Here is a 10,789-nt window from a genome sequence, read left to right as displayed (position 1 = left end):
TATTAAATTATATAATAAAATAAAGGAAATTTTGTCCAATTGGTCCCTAACATTTTCACAAAAAACTTTTTTTAGTTTCTAGCATTTAAAATCAGCCAGAATAATCCCTAACATATAAATTATGAACCAATTTGGTCTTGATGCTCGTATTTGCTCATTTTTCTGACTAAAAATAGCGCGTCTCTCTCACGTCGACATAATTTAAAGGAAAAAATTGAAAAAAACACTTTGCTCTCCCAGATGAACATGAGAATGTTTAGAAAGCTTACCTCATAATCTTAATCTGGACAGCCATAGAATCTTCTCCTTGGATTTATAGGTTTTCAAGAAGTCACAATGAGGGGTTGTTTTTCACAAAAACATCACTCGTTGTTTGAATCTATCGTACTCTTCAATAGGTTAGCTTCTTCTTTGCATTTTCTTGCTATTCTTCCTCAATTGCACAGCCATCCAGTTGTAGCTGCATTTTCCCTCTTCAAGTTTGGTTTGATGTAAGGCAATTATGGTTTAATTGGGGAAATATGAAGGAAAGATGGAAAGCTCAACCAGAAAAGAAGTGTATTTTCCGATTTTGCCCTTGAAATTATACCCAAGTAAGAGAGGTGCGCTATTTTTAATTGGAACAATGAGCAAATACGAGCATTATGATCAAACTGACTCATAATTTTTATGTTAGGGACTATTTTGGCTGATTTTAAATGTTAGGAATTTTAAAAAAAATTTTGAAAATGTTAGGGATCAATTTGATAAATTTTCCTAAAATAAATAATGAGGATGTAAATAATAAAAAAATAAAGTGCAAATACCATTTTCTTCTCCTTGACAAATTAAAAACATGAATGAATAAATTGGAAGGCATTAGTCACTGCATGAGGTGACGGGAACAAGACACGTTACCGCATCCAACAAGTGGCCCTCATCCCTCTCTCCCACCATGCCAACGAATTCTCAATGCCTTGGCTGCCAGCCAGCCTGCCACTCGGCCTAGCTTCCCCAGGCAGAATCCTCTGCTCTACCTGTCGATCCATATTTCTTTCCCTTGACCCAACATAGCATTTTCCACCGTCAATAACGTTTCAACAACATTAAAGACCCACACCCACAACATATTTTTCTTCAGCAGCAAAATAAATAAAAGTTGAGGAAATGAATCGGGTAGATGATGATACCAAAGAAACTGTTACGTTCAGAGCCGCAAGCAGAGACGAGGAGGGGCAAAAGTGTGCGGAGAAAGTGGAAGTAGACAGTCACAACGTGAACACGCTTAAGTACATAGAAAAGAAACTGATTGACAAGGGCGTGTAGAGACAAGACCGTCGTCCTATTGATGGGATTCCGTTAGGCCGCCAGCATAAGTCCGGTCACGGGGGAAAGCATACTTGGGAGGGTCTCAGGGACACTGCGGAGAATGAACTGGGTGCAGCTCCTCCTGCCATAGATGAAAACGATCCAAACTATGTGGATGAAGAGGCGGAGGACAGGATACTTGGGGGGGAGGTTAGTGGGGTCGCCGGATTGGTGGTCGGAGAGTTGGAGCTCCCTAAACTTGTTGAAGAAGGTGTGGCTAGGATTGATGTTGATCCTCAATTGCAGACCAATATTTAGTTTTTGTTTTTTCAATTGGAATGATTTTATTTTGTAACTGGGGAGGTTTAGTTTGTAGGCATGCAAACTTTGTGCTTTTCTTTTTATTTTTATTTTCTGGGTAACTTAAACTCTGTGCTTTTCTGCCTTTCTTTAGCAGCCCTGCTGTCTAGGTAGCAGTAACATTTTTTGTGGTCGCTTTTCAGTTTTTTTGTTCCCCCTAGTAAAATCAGTACTTTTGAGTTCATTTCCCACTAAGCACCAGTATTGGTGTGCAACTGTAATTGAATGCTTGATTGAATAAAGAAACATCTTTCCTGTTGAATTTTAGTGTTTCCAATAAAATTGGGAGCAAATTATCTAGTAGACATTAAACCTTTGAATAGTTGAGTTGGGTAATTCAAATATTAATAGCATATTTTCACTCACTGAACTATTAAAAATACAAATTTTGAGTCATTTCGTATGATGTCAGTATTAATTCTATCAGATTTAACTATTAATAATGTGCCTTGTGAATCGTGCATGTGTTCAAATTTGTTGGTAACTATTAATAATGTGCCTTGTGAATCGTGCATGCGTTCAAATTTGTTGGTAGAGTTAATGATGAAATCAGATGAAATGTCTTAAAATTTACATTTTTGACAGTTCATCGATTATCAAATTCAAGATCAGTCATTTGTAAAAAAAAAAAATCTCAATCAATGGAACACTAAAAACATAGTACTGTGATAGGTTGCAATTTTATCATTTATTTTATTATTAATTTTCCCTGTTACCTGACCTAATGTGGATTAATTGCTAGATTCTACTCACTTTTGATATTTTGCATTTATTTCAGGGAGTAGAACGAAAATATAATAACAGCTGCTAATTTGATAAGAAAAGAGTTCAGATGATAGAGTTTGTCCTAGGGGCATTTTGGGGACACAAAAAAGAAGTGACCCCTTTGTAATTTGGGCTGAAGTCTTCCTTTCTCCTGTGGGCCGCCGCACATCTGAGGAAGGCAGAGGATAAAAACCAAACAAATAGCAAAGAAAGAGGACGGCTGGCTTGCTGAGCTTTTCGTCCTGTAGCTTAGCTTCCACCTTTGACTTTTCTATAGAGAGCTTTGAGAGATGGAGCTCACGTATGTCAAGAACAAAAGGAAAGACTTGAGTCATGCTCTGTAGTACTTTTGATTTAGATTTTAGCTTTTCGTCTTGTAGTGGGTTTGCTTCCCTCCATGTCAGAGGCGATCAGGAACAATGAATTCTCCTCTGTAGCTTCATTATCCTCCATCGCGCAAGCGAATTGCATTTTCCCAGTTTCTGTGATAATGGCCGCGTTCCTTGCTGCAATTTTCCATGGGTTTAGTTCATCAATTATGAACTAATTCCCTTTATCTAGTCAAGGGATAACGGATGCTTTGGGTCGCCTAAAATTGTGAGATCGTTTTAATTTAATCTTTTCCTTTTATTTATTGGTATCCGCACATTTCTTGATTGCTATGCTTATGGTTATTTAATTAATTGATTGTCTTGGATCCAGATAATTAGTTGATTGGGTAATCTATTGTCAATTAGAGCATTAAATCCGTAATTGTTTAATTGCTCTAAAATAGTGACAACTGGCATGATTAGGTTTGTGTCAGGGGAATACGCGGGCTAATCTAAAATAACCCTGGTAGTGTGTTATTTGGTTAGAATAGGGCTCCTCTAATACGTAAGGCAATTGGGGAATTAAATTCTATGGGCGTACCTAGGATTATTTCTCAATTAGAGCAGTGATTAACGGGCGTACCTTGATCTCCGACACAGTAAGGAGGGGTTGACTGTCATTGCTTGTTTGGTAGTTATAACCTATTTATCGATGAATAATTGGAATTGCCTTTGCTTCAATGATCAACTAGGTGAATCATTGCTGAAGTTATTCCTTGGCTAGATCCTTAATTATCACTCGTTCGATTTTAGTAAATTGTTATTTAATTTCTAGTTGGCTATTTTATTTTTATTATTTTACTTTTAGTTGGATTGCTTAAATTGTCACCTCTGAGATAAAAACACCCCCCTTGTCACTGTGAATTTAAAAAGAAACAATTACTTCCAGTCCCTGTGGATTCGACCCTGCTTACCGCTATCTACAGAAATTAATTTTAGTTTGAGCAGGTTTTATTATTGCGCAGGATTCGACAACCTGTCATACTGTTTGCAAATTGACTGCCAAAGCGATATTGGATTTGGGGATCATAAAGGTGATTGCTGATTAATCACCGACACCATTCTCATCACTGCAGTAGAACCTGTAAATTAAAGGCAGCAATTTCTACTGATAAGAGTCTTTCTTTACAAGGCAGAAAAAAAAATAAAAAGTGATTAGTGTAAGAATCTGCAAGTCCATAAAATGGTGACGCTAGTGGTTCTACCCAGTCAATCCATGGACAAGTCTTTTGTTAGGTAGCAGCTTTTAGAAGAGATTATGGTAACTGATTACGTTCTTCCAAGGAAAGTCCAAATTGGATACATTCATCCGTTTCAGCTCCATTAGGAGGCTAAACAAGGCGGCTTAATTTTAAGTATTCATTAAGTTAGATAGGAATTCCAACTGCTAATTTTGTTCTTACCAAGAAGTATATATCCAAATATAATTAAATCCACGGTCAAGTGTGCATGAAAGAAAAGAATCTTGAAAATTTAGTGAGAATCTTAAACTTGTTCTTGCTTTTATGCTTGATATTTGCCTGTATCGTTGACCAAATTGACAGATTTTTGTAGCTTTACCGCGAGGTCTTTGTACTATTTTCATTCTAAAATGGAGTGTCAATTCATTTGGTCCAATGTCACGTGAAGAAGCCCAATCTATCCATTTCTCCAGCCAAATTTCAACCACGTAAGAGAAACTACATCAGGCTTTGCTTGAAGGACCCTTTTCGAAGACGAATCATCACTACAACAAAAATGGCTTTTAACGACATTTAAAAGTGTCAGTATAGATAATTTAACCTGACACTTTATCTATCCTCACACCTAGGGCGAGTGTTGTCCCTTCCAATGTGGGGATAGACTCATACTATTCAACATGTCAAGAAAACTATGCTGTTATAACTTTCCATCTGCCAACAAAAATCGCTTTTCTTGATAATTAAAAGTGTCAGGATAAGTATAATACAATATTAAAATATCGAATTCTATGCTGACACTTTTAATTGTCAGGAGTTTTTTTTTTTTGAGATAGAAGCAACCTGCAGGTAGTGCTCCCTGCTATACATTCCGTCAATCAGAAACCCAAAGGACTTTTAAAATTATCCCAAAGAACAGAATGCATATAAGATAATATGCTATGATGCAAAAATCTAGAAACATCAAACTTGAGTAGTACCGTGATTATGAGAACTGAAAATGCCAACTCCCATAAGCAAGAGGAGATTTGTCATCATGTTTCATACATCAAAAGCAGAATGCAAATGAGACTAAATGATATACAAGCCAACACACAGTGGAAAATCTCAGAATAAATGCAAGCGCACATTGTTTATAGCAATAACAATTCGCACTCCAGCTGCTTTGGCATGAGCAATGGCCTCTTCTGTTTGAGGTCGAATTCCATCATCAGTAGCAACTACAATAACAGCAATGTCTGTTACTCTGGCTCCACGAGCTCTCATTGCTCCAAATGCCTATCCAACCATTTTTACAGTTATGTTAGATAATTCATCTTGACAAAGGCCTTTTAAGATATGTCTGCAAAATCTCCAAGAAGAGCATTTGACATAAAAATTTTAAAAAAAGAAAAAAAACTTGCATGAATAAGCAGTTAAAAGTTAGAACCAGTGCTACATCATTAATTACCTCATGTCCAGGGGTGTCAAGGAAAACACAAGTCTGTGGCTTGCCATCAAAAGGTACTTGTACCTTGTATGCCCCCATGCCTTGAGTAATTCCACCTGCTTCAGATGCTGCCACCTACAGTAGGTTGTCTAAGATTTAGTTCCCAGCTATTCAAGTATCATAACATAAGACAGAATAAGGTACTTCTTCTAAAGTCATCAAATGATAATGGCATTACAAATAATGTACCTCAACGTGAACATCAATAAAAATAATCGATTCATACCTTGCTTTTCCTGATGTAATCCAAAAGTGTGGTCTGCCAACCCAAAAGAAAACCAGTAATATATTAGCTAAAGATTGTTATGGGACAATAAATCTAGAATGACTCTCCTAAATCAATTAACTGGAAGCACACAAAATGTTCATAGGCAACAATCAAATAACAAAGAAAGGTAAAATTATTTCATGCGATGAGATCATAATGACTTCAAAAAAGGTCCATTAACTGGTGATTCTAGTTGACGATTTGCAATAAATCATTATTCATGTTCTTTAAGGTACAAATATCACTTTCCGTTCCTTGAAATTAATGGCATTGTAGCTGTGGATGATAACCGTGTGGGGCCACTTTACAAGCATATTTTTCCTCCAGCTTTAGCGCCATGGCTTTCATTCGTTGGGTTGCCGTGGAAGGTCTTTTGCAAAAATTCCATGTTCTCAGTTTATGAACTGATCTGGTTGATAATGCATTTAATTGATAAAAGCGATTTTTTTTCCCTTTGACTGCTAGGTTGTACCTTTCCCCTTGTTTGAATTTCAGAGCAAGTGGATAGCTGGTACTCTGTGTGGTCGGCTTTCACTTCCTTCTCCCAAGGAGATGATGGCTGATATTCAAGCTTTCTACTCATCAATGGAAGCATCTGGCACTCCAAAGCGGTATACTCATAACATGGCTGGTTATCAGGTAGAAAATGCTCACCTCCTGCTGATTTGATTTCGCTGCAGCTCTTCATTGTCATCTTTCACCAGTGTGACCCTCTTTGCACTTGCTTTTCCATGGACCTAGGCTAGAGTTTTTAATTTCTGCCCAACTCAACTGATGTGTTGTTTTATATCGCCAGTTCGAATATGACGATTGGTTGGCTGCTCAGTGTGGTTGTCTGCCGACTGAAGAATGGAGAAAGCAGATGTATGTTGAAACTTCCATGAGAAAGAGGTCTCAGCCTGAGACATACAGAGACCAGTGGGAAGATGAACACTTGGTCAGACAGGCACAAGCTGATTTTTCACAGTACTTTTCAAAAGTTCCCAGTAGCTAGATATCAAAATCACCCTTCTAATTGGTTGATTTGTTGATGGGGTTTGTTTATTGTTTAATCCTTGATTTTCTCAAAATCATATAGACTGGTGAATAGTGGCAATGCAGTGTCACGAGTCTGTAATTCTCATGAACGTAACACTTGCAACCCAATAAGCTGAATAAGAGGACTAGATGTTACATTTTTTGTCCAGCTAATGAGAATAATACCTTGAACTTTATTTATATTTTCATCTTAAACTCATTAGCTAAATGGGATATATTGTAAAGAACAGTATCAGTTAAAAGACTACAAAAAGATTAGCATCAGTTAAAGGAAGAAAAAGCCATCTACCACAGCTTGTTCTTGCACCACAGAACAAGATATTGTCCACAGAATGCTGCTTTTGGTAGCTAGGCTTAAACCGGTAATGTACTGTACAAAAAGGTGTGCACCAGCCATAAGTAATCGTCAACTACATGATCACTGACCCATAAGTAATCTACCAAAATCACAATGCCGAACAAAATAAGAATGACTTAGCACAAAGCCCCATTATACAACTATTAGAACTCAAAGCATCATACACCATTTTTTATTTTTGCCACACAACAGAAACCTCAAACTATAAAACAGGAAAAAAAATCAAATTTAATTCATAAATCAGCTCTTTAAAAAATCCAAATAGCAATTTTTAACTGACACCCAACTAGATTTTCAACAAAGATTATCGAGGCATTTCATCAAACATGTCGAAGGCTATTACTAATTCTACACAAACAACTCCATTTCCTCTTTCCCTGTCCTCTTTTAGCTTATAAACCTCTGAAGCGCTATAATTTATAACCATCACATGCCTATAATAGCACAAACTTGGTCAAAATTTTGAGCCAAAAATAACTATAAAACAACGTTCCGCGTACAATTTCAACAAATAGGGGGAAAAACATACACACACACAAAGATGCACTGCATATCTGTGTAACTATAGGAACGCAAAAACCACGAATTTGAAGTAGTAAGTGGGCTTTTGGCTTACCTGGACACCTTCGGAAGCGGTAGAGACGGGGGAAGAGGTGAAATCGGAGTCAAGGGTAAGAAAAAGGAAAATGGCGAGACCAAAAAACGAGATTGCCATTAGTAAAAGTAAGCCAATGAACTAGGAAATTTGCCAAAAGGGCAAATTGAGATTGGACTTGGAAGACAATTCTCGATAAACTATTCGAGTCGGGGGAGAAATTTGTTGAGCCGAATTTGAAGAAGAAGATGACGATGACCTGGAAGTGGGTTTCCTTCGAGAGAGATTTTGTTGCTGATGCTGCTGTTAGCTGCCTGAGGGAGCCACGGTTGAAGCTTTATGGAAACTGCTGCTTGGCTGCTACCCATTTTTCCCACCAACTACATCGGAATCTGACAACAGAGAGATAGAGAGACAGAGAGAGGGGGGCTGGAAATGGTGGAGCTGGAAAATGAAAATTTTGAGCAAGTGTTTTGAGTAAGTGGTTTGGCCGGCAGAATGAAAATTTTGAGTGTTTTAGAGCGAATGAATCTTCCGCCAAAATCAAACGATGCCGTTTAGTGTCTTTCTTTTTTTTTGGTATATCTCACATTCTCTCAGTCTCAAGTGTCATGTTAGATAGTCTAAAGGCACATTATTATTTTTATATCTAATAAAATAAAAAAAATTAGACTATATACTATTGAATTGCTAATAAGTGTCAGTGCTATAATGACACAAACCAACAAGTGTCCTTACAGACATGTCAGGAAAAACCATTTTTGTTGTAGTGCATCCATTGTGAGCAAATTCCATCAGGCTTTTGGAAGAGTTGCTTTAATTAGAGTAGCCGGATTGTGAATGCCCAGTCCTCCTCTATCTTTTGGGTGATAAATAGTTTATACGCCTGAGATGATTAATCAACTGTATACAAAATTGGTTTTAGCACATTCCTATTGGACCAAGGTTCTAAAACGCAACTCGTTGAATGAACTAGAAATATTGCTATTTTAAATATTACTGATTCAACAATTGGTCTAACTGTTATCAAACTATTGACGACTCTTGACATCATAAATATGTCAAAAATAATTAATATGTTACTTTATTATCATATAGACCACGAAAAAGAATCTTGTGAATTCATACTTAAGTTCATTAGTGTGTTAGAATCAGAATATTTTGGTTCATCCTTAATGAAAATAACTTAAAGTTTGAGCCATAATGTAATTTAGATTGAATAAATCAATTTTGACAATCACAACTAATCCAAAAACAAAGACGACAATTAAATTGTACCGCACATGAGGCGAAATGGAAAAGAAAAAACAAAAAAAGAACCAACTATAATAAAACATGATATTTAATAATTTACACATGGAATACTTGTAAGTTTATAGAATAACTATTGGAAAGTCATACTAATTAAGCTTACTATGTCAATAATTAATTTAAAAGTGATTTAGTGATGATAAGAAACATGAAACTTAGAAAAAAGAATTTGAGTTTTTTAAATAATTTAGAACTAAACTATAATTTTAAAATGGTAAAATGACACAAAACTAATATTACAGAAATGTGGGATAGTTTTGAAACCTTAGACAAAGTACGAGGATTTACTATCAAAAGATTATCGCAAATCTTGACTGTCTTGCACGGTTTGTCTTCTTTTGGGAGAGATGTCTAATCTCTCCTTATTCCTCTTGAAATTTTTTAAGAGCAACAAGTCTCGAAAATGTTTAGTACGAACCATTTCAGGTTCACTAGTTTAACCATGCGAAGCAATTGATTTTTATAATTTAGAGTGGTTCTCTTTTTTTTTTTTTTTTGACTAAAACTAATCTTCTCAAAATATTAGCACAAGAATTGCATTTGCACTCTCAATTTCTGCTTAGGAAATCGCTGAACTTGCAATAAGAGACTGAAATGGCATGATAGACTAAATGGACCCCTGCTTGAGAGTTGGACTCAACCTCCAAATGCTTAATCCCCAAATCCCACGTTTGCTGAAGTCTCTTCCAATGCCCAATATTAACTCCAAAACCGAAAACTCAATTGCCGAATTAAGTTTACACCACTGGCTGTCGAACTTCAAGAAGTCCAATCAATATACCAAATTCACATGAAGATTTACATGTATACAAAGAGCATTTGTTAAAATAACATTGTATCATAGTGCGCTAATTATTTTTTGACCATTTTATACATGAACTGAATTTAATTTAAATTATACAATAGATTATATGTGCAAGTGATTTTCATTTAATTGTTGGATCATGTTTTTATGAACAATCTCCCAACAAAAAAAGTCCAGATCATACTGATTTTTTTATATTAATTATTATACTGATTTTGTCATTTTTATTGTTATACTATTTCTCGTTTTGTTTGAGCTTTAACTCTTATTAATTCTTGTGTCCCAGGTGAAAATTATTAAAACTTTATCATCTTATTATATTCATAGGTGTTAAATTATAAAAATTGTGATATATAAACAAGTGATATTCTATATATAACTAGGAAGATTTGTTGTTATTGTTATTCAAACTTTCAAACTTTTCAAAAATTGAAAATGATTAAAAACTTATAATATGACAAATTTTATTACATATTTTACAAGGTTATCTTAAAAGTGAAACTACTTTTCATAGTATTTTAAAATATATAAATACAAAAAAAATTTAAATTATACCTATAATAATTTATTATATAGGTATATTATGAGTACTTACGAACTAAGGTATTAAGTTTTAATCATTAATAAAACATCTTATCATTATTTCAAATAAACTTCCTAATACTAATTTGAGATAATTTTGTAATGTAAAATTGTACATGTATTCCAAAAATTAGTAAGTTTTGATCATTAATCAAATTTACCATGTTATTAGTAAAAATTACTATTTATGTATAAAAACTTACTATTACTTGAACTAAACTTACTCTTTAAAAAGTAAGTTTGGGATATAAAATAGTAATTTACTTATTTAAAAAGTAAGTTTAGTTATTCCAATTTTCCTTTTGAGGTATAAAAATTACTAATCGATTAAGGTTAACTTACTATTACTTGAACTAAACTTACTCTTTAAAAAGTAAGTTTG

General features: G+C 34.9%; 1 protein-coding gene, 1 long non-coding RNA gene and 1 pseudogene across 3 annotated transcripts; 2 read left to right on the top strand and 1 right to left on the bottom strand.

Annotated features, from left to right (window-relative positions):
* Window positions 1-997: 997 nt before the first annotated feature.
* On the top strand, window positions 998-1,852 carry LOC113767094 (annotated as a pseudogene).
* Window positions 1,853-5,105: 3,253 nt separating this feature from the next.
* Window positions 5,106-5,756, bottom strand: LOC113764465. Of its 2 annotated transcripts, none has more exons than XR_003467622.1 (3): window positions 5,677-5,756; window positions 5,412-5,525; window positions 5,106-5,239 (listed from the first exon to the last, which is right to left on the bottom strand). It is a non-coding gene; the product is annotated as an uncharacterized LOC113764465 (long non-coding RNA). The 2 variants fall into 2 exon arrangements; XR_003467623.1 differs by having other exon boundaries at window positions 5,412-5,518; window positions 5,677-5,714.
* Window positions 5,757-5,774: 18 nt separating this feature from the next.
* Window positions 5,775-6,807, top strand: LOC113766222 (flavin-containing monooxygenase FMO GS-OX-like 5). The gene is made up of 4 exons (XM_027310434.1): window positions 5,775-5,845; window positions 5,951-6,086; window positions 6,184-6,357; window positions 6,515-6,807. The coding sequence occupies exons 1-4, from the start codon at window positions 5,775-5,777 to the stop codon at window positions 6,710-6,712; spliced, it is 579 nt and encodes a 192-aa protein (XP_027166235.1). The 3' UTR covers window positions 6,713-6,807.
* The last annotated feature ends 3,982 nt before the right edge of the window (window positions 6,808-10,789 follow it).

Source organism: Coffea eugenioides, chromosome 3 (assembly GCF_003713205.1).
Source record: "Coffea eugenioides isolate CCC68of chromosome 3, Ceug_1.0, whole genome shotgun sequence".
NCBI classification, from domain to species: Eukaryota; Viridiplantae; Streptophyta; class Magnoliopsida; order Gentianales; family Rubiaceae; genus Coffea; species Coffea eugenioides.
Note: the sequence above shows the minus strand (reverse complement) of the source record. Positions and strands in the feature narration are given on the sequence as shown.